We start from the raw sequence: 16,597 nt of genomic DNA, 5'->3' as shown, positions 1-16,597 counted from the left end.
TTTTTTTAATCTCAATAATAAGATTGGGAGCATTGAGGAAGATATTCAATGTCAACACATACATGAGCATGTGCACACACATACACAGAGACACAAAAGAATGCAAGTATGCTCCTGTTCCTGTACCTTTAAAAGTCATACCGTGAGTGACGATGAATGCTAAGCACAAAAACCGATTCTGATATGAATCTGAGATCAAAGTTAGGATGATAGATTTAAATACTTGAGAAAGGAATGGTGATGGAGACAAACATTTAAGTTTATAGGGAGATAAATTTCCTCTCTTGTTTGAATTACCTTTAAATGTTTTTAACACAATATAGTCCTGTCTGCCAGAGATTTACACATCACAAATTTTAATTTTGGTTCAATCTATAATGCGCTGTGCTCAGACAGCCATAGATCAACCCCAATGTAAGTCTCTGCTGAGAATGGGCTGTGATTTTCACATCCATATCTAACACTGGCAGTCAGAGGAGAGCTCAGACCCTCGGGTGGGATCAGTGATTGGTGACTCTGGTCTGTGGCTCAGATTCTCTGATCACCCTCATGACCTCATCTGAAGGGGATGACGGGCTGTATTTAGCAGAGTCACTCCGAGAGCACAAAGCCTCCTAACAAACACAAGGATGCTCAGGGCAACGGCTTCCGTGCAACGCTCCTCGATGCTTGCTAATTCTACAGGAATATATCTGCTTTTTCTTTTCTTATTTTGCAAAATGGCAAACCACAAGAAGTATTATTGAAGGAGCAATTGTTCTGGGAGGTTTTATTTTTTCCTCCATTTTCAGCTCCTTTCATTTCAGATAGGAAATGGAGTGAAGCAGCTTCCACTGAGGAGTATGGGTCACCAGGACAGCAGCTACAGTTGTTTTAAGAATGAACTGGTGACCATGCAGGAAGCTGGGTAAATAAAATTCAGGCACTGGCCTCCTAGTGTAATGTGCTCACGCCATAATCTAACAATAAGCTTATAAATCCCTCAGCCACAACTCGTCATGCTTCCATCTCCCAGTATTTAGAAAGAGGTGACTCAGGTGCATTTAACTCCACTTTTGGCCTGTTTTTTTTTTTTTTTAAACTATCTCTGTTCTTAACTTTCAGTTTAACCAGAGATAGAACCCAGCACTTTCCATTTCTTTCTGAGTCAAGGCTGCATAAGCTGACTTCTGAGTACAGATCACAAGGGAGAAGTTTGGGACAAGAGAAAGGCCAGGAGATGCAGGCAATGCTTGTGATGAGGATTTTGCCCTGTTCACCCTCAAGCTTTTTGGTGGGAGGTGGTTATTGTTCGACCATGAAAAGTCCACCCTGGGATCCCATGTTTCAGTTTTTGGTCCCCAGCTGGTGGTGCTATTTTGGGACACTTTTGAAGTTTTGGTGGAGCTTGGTTATAGGGGACAGATCTCTAAGGGTCATAATCTAGCTGGAATCTAGCTCCAAGGTCCCACTGCCACAGACAGAACCAAACTGTCTACCATGCCTTCCCCACTACAGTGGACTGTATGCCTTGACACTGTAAACCAAAGTTAAGTCTGTCCTGTCCTGACTTGTTTCTGTCAGGTGTTCTGTCACAACAGAGAGAAAAGGAAGAAGTGCAGCTGTGCTTAGAAGGTATGAGGGACATGCTGAAAGTCTGGCCTGCCCCTGTTACCTGGTGGAACAGGCAGTACCCTGGTCAGCCTAGGGTTCCGTGGGAACTAAGTCTGCACGCAGGTGCAAAGGACCCCTTTAAAAGACAGATCCCTGCCCATTTACGCTCTCTTTACACTCTCTGCTCCTCTCTCTACTCTTCTCCTCTTCTCTGTCTGCTTCTGCTTCTCTTCTCTCTCTCTCTATGGTGACTGGCCATGGCGGTCAGCTATTTACTCAGTTTCTCTTCTCTCTCAGTCTCCCTACTCTGCTGGGCCTATAATAAAGTGGTTAATATGTCTAATATGTCTCATTCTGTGTCTCATCTTGCACCTCCCTCCTCTTCTTCTTTATCTTTAATTTAAACAAAAATCTAATACACCCACTTTGGTTTTTGAAAACAAAGCAAATGGAATTAACATGGAAGATAAACTCAACCATACTGCCCTTTAGTGCATTAAGAGTAAGGTCAGTGGGGCCCAGCAAGATGACTTGACTGTAAAAGGTGTGCTCAGTCAAGCCTGACCACCTGAGTCTGAGCCCCAGGACACAGTGTGGAAGAGGAGAATTCTTACAAGTTGTCCTCTGACCTCCACATGCATCCTGTGGCCTGTGAGTACCCCCTCACCAAACAAACATGCACAACGAACAAGCAAACAAATAAGCACATAAATGTAACTAAAAATAAAAGTCAGTGGGAACTGAGGAGATGACTAAGTCAGTATCTTGTTTGCTGCAGAAGCCATGAAGACCTGCTGCTCCCAAATAAAAAACCAGGTGCCGCAGAAGAGCATCTATAATCCCAGCGCTGGAGCTGGAGACCCGTGAATCCTGGGAGCTGGCTGACCAGCTAGTCAAACTGGCAAGCTCGAGGTCCTAGTAAGAGACCCTATCTCAAAAACTAAACTGTAGGGTAGCAGAGGAGAGACACCTGGTGTCTACCTCTGGCTTGCACATGTGTCTGCAGAAGTGGCACACATGCACAGATACATCAAGTCAGTGGGATGCATAGCAGCTATCTTGTCTGCCTAGAGCTGTGGGTATGGAGAGCTATCTGAGGCTGCAGCCAGCATCACTGCTGGCCTGAGCATTACCTATGATGGAAAGGAAGGCTTTGGCCCTGGCTGGCTCAAACGTGCTCCCTCGGAGTGTAGCCTCACACACGTACAGCCCCGTGTCTGCCGATGTTGGGTTGCTGATGGTAAGGCGCCTCCCAAAGCTGTGCAGTCCACTTGTGAGTCGAACTCCGTTCCTCTTCCAGTACAAACTCAGCTCCTCCACAGGCCTGCGAAAGAGTGCAAGGGCATCAGGGGACAGTGGTGGTGGAATCATGTAGATGGCAATAATAATAATTTCAGGCATTCAGCATGGGCTTGACAAAGCTAATTCTATCAGGAACCATGGCAGGTTGAACAATGGACATTTAAAAATCGATCCAGATACATCCCCACTCCCTCACGGCTCTCCTCAACGAGACATTACGCTCAAGGGCTATTGAGCAAGGATAGCTAATTGCGGCAGCAATGGACCGTACGTGCTAATGATTCTATTTGCCCAGGAAAAGAATGCTTAAAATAAATACTACTAGGGGACCCACAGCTACATGGGAGATGTGACCATCTACACTCCAGTCTGGAGTGACCAGGAAGTAGGCAGGCCATGCCTGGGTCTACAAGGGAGAAAGGAACTAGCTTTCCTTGGCTGCTCAGGGGCCTGGCTCATCTTTCCCCCAACAGCTTGGCTCATTTCTGTTGAGACCTCCCTAACACCAGGAAGTTCCATTCACTGCAGAGGCAGTATGAGGAAGAATGCAGCATGAGGTTCCCTGTATTCCCATACATGTGACATGTAGCATCTCAGGATAATTGAGTCTGCTGCAATCTGAAGTGTGGGGCTCATATGCTGTTCCCCACATCACTGCCTTTTCACAGGAGGATAAACAAATCTAGGTTCTTTCTCTTAGTGTGTGAGTGGACATGTGTGTGTATGTACATGGAGAGGCTAGAGATAGGCAACTAGGGTGTCTTTCTCTATCACGCACCACCTTATTTTTTCAGTTAGGTCTCTTGCTAACCTGCAGCTTGCTGTATAGGCTGGGTTGGCCGCCCAGAAAACCCAGGGGTTCCTCCTATCTCTGTCCCTCAAGTATTAGGACTACAGGAGAGAGATGTCATGTCCAGCTTTTACATGGATTCTGGGGTACTGAACTTGGGTCTTCATGCTTGTGCAACAAGCACTTTACTGATGGAGCCATCTCCCCAGTCTCTGGTCCAGGGTCTGTGTCTTTTATTTGATTTTCTTTTCTTTTCTTTTCTTTTTTTCTTTTTTTCTTTTTTCTTTTTTCTTTTTTTGGCTTTTTGAGACAGGGTTTCTCTGTTTAGTTTTGGAGCCTATCCTGGCACTCGCTCTGGAAACCAGGCTGGCGTCGAACTCACAGAGATCTGCCTACCTCTGCCTCCTGAGTGCTGGGATTAAAGGCATGGGCCACCAATGCCCGGCTCTGTGTCCTTTATTTGAAATGCCCAGTTATCAGAAGTACTTTGTATTTTGGACTCTGCCCCCCCCCCACCCGGAGTATTTGTATATTCATAGTGAGATGCCAAGTCTAAAGAGGTAATTCATTTGTGTTTCATCTGAATTTGACCACTTAGCCTAAAGGGAATCCCTTGCTGTGTTTTTAGTGCATCTGTGTTTCGACTACATCAGACACATGAGATTAGGTTGGACCTTTCCACTGTGGCTTCTCATCAAGGCTCCAAGTTCCAGATTTTGAAGTATTTCAGGGTGTGCATTTTTAGGTGAGGGATGTCTCATCCATGTTCCCACATGTACCTGGCATTGGCTATGCACTCCAAGGTAGTCTCACTGGACCCTGCTACCACACTTCTGTTGCCTGGGGCAACCACGATGACCGGGGCCATGGCTTCAGGGGTGCCAGTATCTCCTGTGGCAGAGAAAACAAAACATCTGTGGAACTCACAGAATGGAGGACAGGGTGATCAGAGAAGGATGGAAGGAGGACCATGCAAAACCACACCAAAAGGAAACTCAGAACCTCATAACTTACTAGGACCCCTCTAGAGAGCTTGGAGTTTGCTATTTTATCGCCCCTGGCCTCTGTTACACTGTATGTGATGGAGTCTAGGCATAGTCAGTCTTGTCTGCTGGCCACCTGTCACCATTGGGTACAAAATATAACAGCAAGCTTTCCAGGGATTGGTATTTCCCAAAATGCTTCCTTTAATTTTTTTTCTCATTGATCTAAGCATTCACTTATTCAGATCACCTGGCATACCCACTGTGGCTGTTAATCTTAATTGTCAACCTGATGAGGTTTATAATTACCATGGAAACAAACCTCTAGGCCTGTCCGTGAGAGGGTTTCTAGGTTAGACTAGTGGACGTTCCACCATGAATGTGAATGCTACCATGTGTGGGTTGAGATCCAGGGCTGAATACAAAGGAGGAAGTGAGCTGAGCACCAGCGTGCAGCCTGCTTCCTGTCTGTGGATGCTCCTGCCGCTACCCCTCCCCCACAATGATGGACCTTCACCCTCAAACTGTGAATCAGAATCGACCCTTCCTCCCATAAGTTGTCCTTGTCAAATATCTTGTCACAGCAAGGAGAAAGATAACTAACATGCTCTCCATTTTCTAATTAGATCAACTGGACACACATGTCAAGGTTGGGAACTCTGCTAGGCACAGAGGTCACAGAATTAGCCCAGGACTCTCTGGGTGACTTCATTAGCTATCCAAGTGTTCCCATGCTCTTTGCAGTCACACTCTCCTTTGCTTTTCTGCTACATAAATACCCGGAGTCCATTTTCTATTTTGTATCAAACTATAAATAATTTAAGTTCACACTTCTGGAAACAGGAATGGAAAAGCTATATGCATTTTTGCTGCTTTTTCCTAAAATACAGTTAGTATCAAAATTAAACAACCCACAGCAACTTGAGTAACTGTTTATTTAGGGGAAATCAAAATCAAACATTTATAGAACAGGGAATCCAATACAGGGTGTGGATGTAAGAGGCTCAGAATAAAAACAAATTTCAGTGAATGAATAGCAAAATGCTCTCTTTGGTTCCTCACACGGTGCAGTCAGCACAATGGACAGTTGTGGTTATTCAGAATTCTGGTTCATGAAAGGGTCTGATCGGTGGTGGACTCACAGTCATGGAGAGGGATGATCAGGGCAAAGAGAACCCTCTGACCAGCACAGGTTTTCCCCTGTGCTGTCTGGTGCTCCTTGCTTAAAGAGGAAGTGGTTTTATATTAGAGATGCATATGAATTATAGAAAGAGGAGGGGAGGGAGGGACTGAGGAGTTGGCTCTGTCAGTAAAGTGCTTGCCCTGCAAGCATGAGGACCTTAGTTCAATCCCCAGATCCACATAGAAAAGCCAGGTATGGTGGTGCATGCTTCTAATCCCAAGGAAACAGAGACAGCCAGATCCCTGGGGCTCTTTGCTAAGTCAGTCAGCGTGGCCTACCATGGCAGGTTCCAGGACAAGAGAACCTGTCTCTCTTTTTAAAAAAAAAGATGTTGCCGGAGGAATGACACCCCAAAGTTGTCCTCTGGATTCCACATGCACGCACATACATATGCACCTGCACGTACGTGTGTATGCGTGCACGCACACACACACACACACACACACACACACACATCACACACACACACACACACACACACACACACACACACACACAACACGAGCACGCGCACTCGCACACGCACGCACACACACACACACACAAGCTGCGGCAGTAGTATCTCAAGTTCAAGGCTAGCATGGGCTACAAAGTAAGACCTTATCTCCAAAACAAAAATTAATTAATTAATTAATTAATTAATTAGGTATTTGGGGCTGGGGAGTTAGCTCAGTCAGTGAAGTGATTGCTACACAAGCATGAGGACATGAGTTTGGGACCCCAGTATCCATGTAAGATGCTGGGTGTGTCTCTATAGTCCCAGAACTGAGGAGGCAAAGAGAGGCAGGAGGATCCCTGGGGTTTGCTGGCCAGCTTGTCTGACCAAATTGGTGATCTCTGGTTCAGTGAGAGACCCCCTGTTTCAAAAATCAGGTGGAGGATAATTAAAGAAGATACTTGACATTAACTTCTGATTTCCACATGAACAGACACATATGTTCATGCACACAGCCACACACAAACCCACACATGTGAACAATCACATTAACACATAACACACACATAGATACAAATAATGGTAACAAAGTACTTGGTGCAGGCAGGGCCAGCAAATACATTTCCTTAAACCTATACATTGAGTTTTTGATGAGGATCTATTTTCACAGACCTCTAGGTTCCTGGGGAGCTAGCAACAGCCCTGGCCTTTCCTCAAACTCTAGGCCCCTCAAGTTCCCTCTGGACTCCTCTGGGAATCTTCCTGCTGACACGCTCCCTTAGAAACTTCAGGGATGGCTTGCCAGATGTCAGATTGTCATGAGGACTGGAGTGTATACTAAACGCTCATCTGAGGAGCACCCGGCTTGTCACCTGTGAAAGTCGCTGATGAGGAGAAATGACACAGGGAGCTAATATTTGCAAGTGGTTATGAGGAGTGAAGGAGAGCAGCAGCGGGAGTGAGAGGTCACCTAGCAGCATGCTCGCTTGTCATTAGTCACTGTGCAGCCACCACAGCGGAGGAGCCCACACTCAGCGGTGGGCACCACCTGGGGAAGATGGTCCCACTTGGAACCTCTCTTGCCTGGGCCAACCAGAGAGACTGAACACTCTTACCCTCCTTCCTAAGCCCAGCTGTGCCTGCTTGCAGATGGTCCTAGCTGGCCTTGTTGGCTGTTCCATTCTCTCCTAGAAGGAGCAAGTGAAGAAGGCCATGGGCCCTTACCTGAGGATCCAGTCATTTCTCTCAGCCAGGTGTATGCAGTTCTGTCCTAACTGTATATAGCTGTAGGGTCTGGGGGTGGGGCAAGTATATAGGCTTGGGATGACTAGGGGAAGGGAGCTCCAGCTATGCAGCCTCAGGGAAGCCTTCATTCACACTGTGTACATGCCTTCCAGTGTAGCTGCTTTATGGTCACCTGCGCTCCTTACCATCACTGCTCTCCCATGTTCTGTACCTGAGCTCTCAGTGTGAGCTTTGGTTTGTCATTGGGACCTTGGCAGGAGGTATAGACATTGGCAAATTCCCACCCCTACCTAGACAAATATCTCTAAACAGCAGGTGAGACTTGATGTTAGTGGGTGACAGGTGGAGCAGATGCATCCTTCCATCCTGGGTTCATAAGGATGCAGGCCATTTATTGGGTATCTTATTTTAAGCATACATAAATATGCTATTATAGGGCACCCTCTCTCAACAGGGGGCAAAGGGTCAGTGGAGGGACTTGCTCCACTCAAGGTCACTAGATGTCAGCCTGTCCTCTATCCCATATCCCAGTCCCTGGCTCCTGCATTCTTTCAGATGATGCTATGATCACACAGGACACTGCTGAGAGACCAAGGAGAAAGCAATGCAGATCACAACTGCAATATATACACAAGGCCACCAGAAAAGTGAATTTGACCCGTGTAAGCATCCAAAGTAAGGTCAAAGCAAGGCTCGAGGAAATCCTGATTGCAAAGCCCACATGCAATAAAGCCGTGCATAAGTAATTGAAATCCAGACACCCCAACAGCAAGGAGAGTGCTCATTACAGCACGTCCTTCTGACATGCTTTCTTCTGTAAAAGGATGCTTTCAATTTTATTTTATCTATTTATTTTTTGAGATGATTTGTTTCATGTAGCTCAGGCTGGTTTTGAACTCTGAGATAATGTGCTGGCTAATCTTGGTTGTCAACTTGGCCCATCTTGGAAGAAGAAACCTCAGTCGAGGATTAACTCCATCCAATTGGCCCATGGATAAGTCTATGGAGCATTTTCTTGATTTATAATATATATATATATATATATATATATATATATATATATATATATATATGAAGACCCAGCCCACTGTGGGCAGTGCTATCCCTCAGCAGGGCCTGGACTGTGTAAGGAAAGGAGCTGACATTGAGCCTAGGAGGCAAGTCAGTGAGCAGCTTTCTTCTATGGCTTCTGCCTCTGCCCCTGACTTCCCTCAGTGATGGACTATAATTGGGCCATATTAGCTAAAGAAACCCTTTCTTCCCAAGTTGCTTTTGGTCATGGAGCTTATCATAGCAATAGAAAGCCAACTAGAATAGATGACTTCAAGCTTCTATCTTTTACCTCCACCTCTCCAGCTTGGGGACTACAGGCATGTGCCACTACCCCTGGTTTAATGTGGTACTGGGAACAGAAGCCAGGGCCTCAGAATGCCAGGCGAGCATGCTATCAACTGAGCCTCATCCCCGGCTCTACTTTAGATTTTTAATTAAAGTATATACACAGATTCAACACACTTAAACTAAAATGGAATAACTCTCCCCACCTTGACCAAGGGCAATCTCTTCAAAATCTTTTTAGGAATTTAACACTATGCATCCATTGTTAGTCTTGATTTAGCAACTTTAAACATTAATGATAATGTTTTGTGTGACAAATGAGCCTTGAGCTCACACCACTTCAGATATCACACATCCTCTCAGATGGTGCTTTAGTTCTTCTGAAATTTACAGGTATGTTGTTCCTCAGATTATCACTCAAATTTATGCCCTGGTTGCCAGGAAAGCATTGTGAAGTGTGTGTGTGTGTGTGTGTGTAAAATGTGTAATGTATTTATTTATATAAAAGGCATATGCATAAATGAACTTAAATATCATATATAGTTAATACATACACATATTCACACACTCCTTTTGAAAATTAAGTTGATGATAAACTCTGAGAAAACCAAACATCTGTATAAAATAGAAGCTCCATCATTGAATACTATATAGTCATGAAGTGGGTCATCTTTGTATAACAAAAGTAATATGAATACTATATGTATATCTCGATTTTCACTAATAATTTCACAATCAGTAATCTGTAGTCAGACTAGAAAGATGCAACTATGACCATGGAACGGAGTGTAAGGTCATTAGCTTCAATGGTGGACATCTATGGAGGATAGAAGGAAAAACCGGGGAGAGCAGAGGTGAGCTGAAGGGAGGAGGCTTTCCAACCCACAATACAACAGGGAAAAGCCAAACTTGGTTCCCAGTAGACCATGAAATAGGGGTGTATGAGCATGCATATAACACACACACACACACACACACACTGATGTAACTTTAAAATGTAGTCTTTTCTCTGTTTCTCTACGAGTATGTATAGAGAGTTAAAGTAACCTTTATAAAGCAGAAGCACGTCTCTCTACCTCTCTCTGTCTCTCTCTTTGTGGTACTGGGGGGTGCTGAACCTAGGCCTAGTGTATGCAAGGCAAAGGTTCTATAGCTGAGTGACACACCCCCAGTCCCTCCCTGGGAAATTCTAGTCAAGTGTTCTACCACTGAGTTACATCCTCAACTCCCTTTCCCCTTTTTATTTTCAGACAAGGTCTTACTAAGTTGCCCATTCTGGCCTTGTATCCTACCCCCTCCCCATAGTTCATCAGCTTCCTGCTTCTACTTCCCAAGCAGTCAAGACTCTAGGTCTCAGTTAAACTTCTTTATTTCTGTGATTCTGAAAGTATCTGAGATGCAAGACCTGTTCAACAAATCCTCAATGATGTATTAATTTATTATACATAATTGGCATTGGGAGCCAGCAAGATGGCTTAGCAAGTAAAGAGGCTTTCAGGACGAGCATGGTGACCTGAGTTCAATACTTGGAACCCTTGTAAATGTGAAAGTAGAGAATCAACTCTGCCAAGTTATCCCCTGACCTCTATACATGTGCCATGGCACATGTGCCCAAACACTGCTCTCTCTCTCTCTCTCTCTCTCTCTCTCTCTCTCTCTCTCTCTCTCTCTCTCTCAATGAAATTTAAAAACCATTAAATACTCCGCAGCAAGTTGCCACTGCTATCATTGCTATTCCACTACCTTCAATATTCTACATAACAACCCCTTCTCTAAAACCCGCATACCAATGTACAAGGATATTTCCCAGAAGAGTGAAAACAAGTAGGGAAGAGAAAAGAAACTGTCTCACAGAGTTCCCTCCATGGAGCTGAATATTTCCCTGAATGGTTTACAAATGTCAGCATGCTCAGTGACAGCCCAGGAGACAGCATCACCCCCTGTAGAGGTGGAAAAGTGAGGTACAAATGTTGCATAGCTTCAAATGCTAGAAAAAGGTGTAAGAGATAACTTCAGAACTGTCATCGTGTGTGTGTGTGTGTGTGTGTGTGTGTGTGTGTGTGTGTGTGTGTGTGTGTGTGTCTGTGTGTGTGTGTGTCTGTGTGTGTGTGTGTGTCTGTGTTTTTGTGTGTGCCTGCTCACGTTCCAGATGTAATAACCTTTGGTGTTGTTCCTTGGGTGTTGCGCCCCCAACATTTGTTTGTATGGGAGTGCACTCACACGTGTGCAATGCTGTGTGTGGAGGTCAGGGGACTACCTACCAGAGTCAGTTCTCTCCTTCCACTATTTGTGTCCTGAGGCTGAACTCAGGTCCTTAGGCTTGGAGGCAAGCACCTTACCACTGAACCATCTTGCTGGTCCCACTTTCTTTTTGAGACAAGGTCTCTAACTGGTTTAGAACTTCCTAAGGAGGTTAGACTAGCTGATTGGTGGTTGGTGAGCCCTGGGACCCACCTGTCCCCCTCCTCTGTACTGGGAAAGTGTGTACTACCTGTCTTTTTTTTTTTTTAACATGGCTTTTGGGAATCAGACTCAGGTCTTCATGTTTTCAAGGCAAGCACTTACAGACTGGCCATCTCCTCAGCTCCACGCTTTCTTTTATGCAGAGCTGTTTCTCAGTGAAAACTTGTGTTGTCTTAGTTAACCAGAAGGGTCAGGAGTAGAACACTCCTCTCCTAACCAAGTCCTTGGTGGACGGTGTCGGTGTCACAACATGAGTTCTTGATTGACCCTGCCTAAGCTGGCCTGGGTGTGTCTGGGGGTGAAGACACTGCATCAAGACAGGCTCTGCAGAAGGTCACAGAATCTAGCAGCCACAGACTGGGTAGCTTCAGCAGAATAGAGGCAAACCCTTTACATGAAGCTGTTGTGTGCTCAGGAATAAACCCTCACAGCAGTGCAATGACCTCAATCCCAGCCATCATCCCCCACATGAATCTCCTTGCACTTGAAGATGCTAAATGAGGAGAGGTTGCCCAGGTTACATTTAATTAGAAAGGATGTTTAAAGAATAGCAGGGGCTGGGGAGATGGCTCAGTTGGTAAAGTGCTTGCCTTGCAAACCAGAGGACCTAAGTTTAATCCCCAAAACACTTTAAAAAACAGAGTGTAGGGGTGGGCACTTGTGATTGAAGCCCGGGGACCCAGAAGACAGATGCCTTGGGTTAACTGGCCAGAAGCCATTCATACTTGATGAATTCTAGGCCAGTGAGAGACTCTGCCTCAAACAAACAAGGCAGAGTATACCTTCAGAACAACAGCTAAGGATCTCTTCTGGCCTCTACACATGTGTACACTTGTGCATGTGCACATACATAAACATATACCTGTTTGTGTGTGTACATACACATACATACTCACACATGTACACATACAGCAAGTGTCTCAAACAGGAAAATACACACTTCAAGGCACTCCTAACTGCCAAGTTTCTGGTTACTACAGACACTGTGGGACAAATGAAAACTACCACATTTCTCTGCCTGATTCAGGCACAGGGCTGCAGGCCACAGAGCCAGTGTACAGCCAGTGACATGTCTAGAGATATGGGCCTTAGGAACACAGGAGTGGTAGTGTTTGAAATTTAGACCCTGGAGGATAAAAGGAACTATTCAAGTCAATGATAGGCAAGGAGCATGCCAGACAGAGAAGCAAGAAGACAAAAGACCTCCATACTGGGCACTGCTGGGTGTGACAGAGGCACAGTGAGTGACTTGTGAGACTGGAGGCCTGGAATGGAGTGTCAGAGAGCTGCAGGGCTGGGCTTGAAGGTGCTGTGAGCACACTAAGCTTTATTCCAAATGAGGAGCTGAAGCCCCTGAAAGCTTTAGGATAGATTGATAGAATATGAGCTTGTTTAAGACCCCATCCCTGGCAATTAGGAGGAAATCAGCTCCAATGGCAAAGAAGCCCCAGTGAGGCCAGCCAGGTGGCTACAGAACCAGGGTAACACAGGGACATCTGGGCCAGGAAGCTAGGAGCATCTAGATTTGGACATTATCAAAGGCAGGGTCTCAGCATTTGCTGTTGGATTGGCCATAGATACAGAAAACTGTCATTTCTGAATAGAAAGGTGTGGGGGAGAGGAGAGGTTCAGGCCAAGTCATGACTGGGGTTCCGTTGCTGTACATGTGAGATGCCTGTCAACCACAGAGTCAGCCTCTTGTGATGGCCATTCACATGTCCTCTTCTCTTACCCACTACTACCGCATTTTAAGGAACCTGTCACCTCCTGAAGACTGACTGGGTTTCTGTTTCAGTCCTGGGTGGTCTTGGGAGGATGCTCCTGTCTTGAAGTTCAGAATTCTGGGAACACCATGGCCTGCCTGTCCTCATGGCATGCAGTGACCCCATGACGTGCTTACCCTTGACTGTTAGCCCAACCTGTGCCTACTAAGGCATGTGGCCAGTTGACACTGGGACAACCTGGTCTTAGAAACAGACCCCTGCTCTATAAACCCCTTCTGAAGCTCTGCCCATGCCACACATGGGTCTCAGAGGATTCAGATCAAGTTCTCTCTGTTCCACAACCAAGGGGCAGGTCACAAGGAAAGAGTTTAGAGGGGCTGGGGATCAGGCTCAGTGGATAAAGAGCTTCCTTCATAGCATGGAGACCTGAGTTTGGGTCCCCAGTGCCCATGTAAAAGTCAAGTATGATGCCATCTATTTGTAACCCCCACATTGTGGAGAGCAGATAGGATAATCCCTGGGGCTACTGGCTGGCTAGTCTAGCTGAATAAGTGAGCTCTAGGTTCAGTGAAGAGACGTCATCTCAAAAAACATGATGGAGGACATCTGATATTTGACCTCTGGCCTCCACATGAATCCCCACATGTCCCCTCCACACAAAGTTTACAGTCTAGTGAACCTGGACAGACCATGAATCCTGACTTTGGTAAGTTACTTGACTCTGTGAAGCTTCCTTTGTCTGGCTGAGACATTGAAAACAAGCAAATGTGTGCATGAATGCATGTGTATATGTGCACATGAAGGATGCTTGCTAATTAGTGCTGTATTCAATGGAACATGTGTGCATGCATGGATGTGTGTATGTGCAGGAAGGATGCTCACTAATTAGTACTGTATTCACTGGAACATGTGTGTGTGCATGCATGTGTGCAGAAAGGATGCTCACTAATAGTGCTGCGTTCTCTGGAACATGTGTGTATGCATGCATGTGTGTAATGTGCAGGAAGGATGTTTGCAATTCTGTGTGCACTATGGTGGCTATTAACTTTATTATGAGGTTGAGAGCAGAGTCCTTACTAGGCACTCTGTGCCCAGGGTTTGTGCATCCTCCTGCCAGTTCTCTTTCCCACCATGGAGTGAGGGTTCTGGGGCTGGCTTCCCTGCCTTCTGGAAGGCCCACTGTGTGGTCAAGATCAGGGATCAGAGCCTGCACTGGAATTCTGAGCTTATACCGTTTCTTTGAAGACCTGCACACCTCATTAAACACATAGATGTCTTCAGGAAAAGCCCAGGCCTGGAAGAAGTGGGGTTTTTCAGAGCCCTTGAGGATAAAGTCTGAGTTCTGTCCCTAGAATCCACATAAAAAATCCAGATGTGGTAGTGTGTACCTGCAATCTCAGTGCTGGAAGGGAGACAGGAGGATCACTGCAGCTCACTTGTCCACCAGCCTAGCCTAATTGGGTAGCTCTGGGAAAGAGAGAATATCTCAAAAAGTAGGTGGACTACTTTAATCCCAGCACTCTGGAGGTAGAAGCAGGTGAATCTCTGAGTTTGAGTGAATTCCAGGACAGTCAGGGATACACAGAAAAACCCTGTCTCAAAAAACCACAAGACAAAAAAAAAAAATATGTGGCCAGTGCTGGAGAGACAATAATACCTGTAATTGTCCTCTGGCTTCCATAGGCACATGGATACACAGGCACACAGCATGAGTACACATGCACCTACATGAACACACACACACACACACACACCATGCATACAATCATGCACACACGTACACATCTTGGCTTTATGGGGGAAGACAAAAGAAGCACAAGCATATTTTTAAGGAGTTGAGGGACATAGAAAAGGGTTGTGGCAGGACATGGTGGATGGATGTGTCATTGACACCCTTCCTTTCAAGGGAAATAGGGAAGGCTTGGGAAGGAACCTGGATAGGTATTCATCCACCGACAGGGAAGGGAAGGCATTTTAAGAAAAAAAGTGAACATGGAACCAGGCACAAAGTTCACTCACATACATAATCCCAATACTGAGGATGCAGAGGCAGGGGTATTGAGAGTTAAAGGCTAGTCTAGGCTACATGAAAAGATCCCATCTCAAAACAGACAGACAGACAGACATATGGAAACTCGAAACTGGTCCATCTTGAAAAATATATTTATTTCTTGATGGGTGAGGAGGACTCCTGTGGAGCTAAGGGTAGTAGGCCCAGCTGAAGAGTCTATACTTTACTAAGGAGTGACTGGGAGCTATGTGTGCACTTGTGTGTGTGTGTGTGTGTGTGTGTGTGTGTGTGTGTGTGTACATGTGTGTGGAGGCCAGAGTGCAACCCTGAGTGTTGGTCTGTGTCTTCTTGTCTGACACTGGGTCTTTTGCTTGCTGCTGCTTATGGCAACCACCTGCCCCTCTAGCCTTCTGGCATTCTTCTGTCTCTGATTGCCATCTCAATACAGGACTGTTGGAATTACAGGCATGGTGACTACCTCTGGCTTTATGTGGACTCTATGGATCCAAATTTAAGTCCTCACCCTTGTGAGTCAAGCACTTGACCCACCAAGATATCTCCTGAGCTCCCCCTTTTTGTTTGTTTGTTTGAGACAAGGTTTCATAGTCCCAGGCTAGACTTGAACTCACCATGTAGCCAAGGATGGCCTAGGCAAGTGCTCTATCAACTGATCCACGCTCCCAGTTCAGTGCTGGAGCACAGTCTCTTTTAACTGTCAATGAAAAGGGCAACCATAGGCCAGCCTTCGGTTCTTGACTTTCCCTGGAGCAAAGCAGGAGGCATTGATATCTTCTGGGGGAGGAGTTAAAACGGATCAGTGACATTGAGCTTGATGAAAACTTGGAGGGTTTTCTGTGCATCAGAGGTCTCTGGAGTCACTTTCGACTTCTGTGTTTTCCCTGCGGCATGTAGTAGCCTGGTTGGGCGATTAAGTGCTTCCCTGACAGCGACACATCTCAGAACAACAGGTGACTGCTCACTGCCACCAGGAGCCCAGACTCCATAACTCTAACTGTAACTCCGAAGCCCCCAGGGCTCATATTTTTTAAAGGCTCAGACACACACATATTTCTCTAGTAACACACAGAAATTAGTTTTTGAGGGTGCATCAGTGAAAAATGTGCAGGCAGCAGGAAGACCCAGGACATTCCCTAGCCTCCAAGAGGCAAATTTCTTGAAGCAAAACAGGGTTGTTTAAAGATGTACTTCATTGTGAAAACTGCAGTCAATAGCTGACTTCTCCCTTGACAGGAAAACCATGCTCAGGGAAGGACAGACTCCTCCCACACTTGTTTTCTTCAGACTCACTTTGAGTGTGTATGGGTGTGTGCCTGTGTGGTTGTGTTTGTGTGCCTGTGTGTGTACATGCACAGCTACATGCTGCTCATATGTGTATAGAGGCCATGGGTCAACCTCAAGTATTTATTGTTCCTTAGATGCCATCCATCTGTTTTTGAGGCAGGGTCTCTCACTAACCCAGGGTTCACTAATTAGGCTAGGCTGGCCGACCACTGAGCTTCAGGGATGTT

At 45.8% G+C, this 16,597-nt stretch overlaps 1 protein-coding gene across 1 annotated transcript in view; it reads right to left on the bottom strand.

Annotated features, from left to right (window-relative positions):
• Nucleotides 1–16,597, bottom strand: part of Sdk1 (sidekick cell adhesion molecule 1) — a 954,927-nt gene that overhangs the window by 266,246 nt on the left and 672,084 nt on the right. Inside the window, exons 6-7 of the mRNA XM_035444149.1 lie at nucleotides 4,465–4,576; nucleotides 2,727–2,917 (exon numbers count right to left, since the gene is read on the bottom strand). Coding sequence (XP_035300040.1) covers nucleotides 2,727–2,917; nucleotides 4,465–4,576 — 303 coding nt within the window. The remainder of the gene's footprint in view (nucleotides 1–2,726; nucleotides 2,918–4,464; nucleotides 4,577–16,597) is intronic.

Source organism: Cricetulus griseus, chromosome 4 (assembly GCF_003668045.3).
Source record: "Cricetulus griseus strain 17A/GY chromosome 4, alternate assembly CriGri-PICRH-1.0, whole genome shotgun sequence".
Lineage (NCBI taxonomy): Eukaryota > Metazoa > Chordata > Mammalia > Rodentia > Cricetidae > Cricetulus > Cricetulus griseus.
This window is presented reverse-complemented; position numbering and strand designations above follow the sequence as displayed.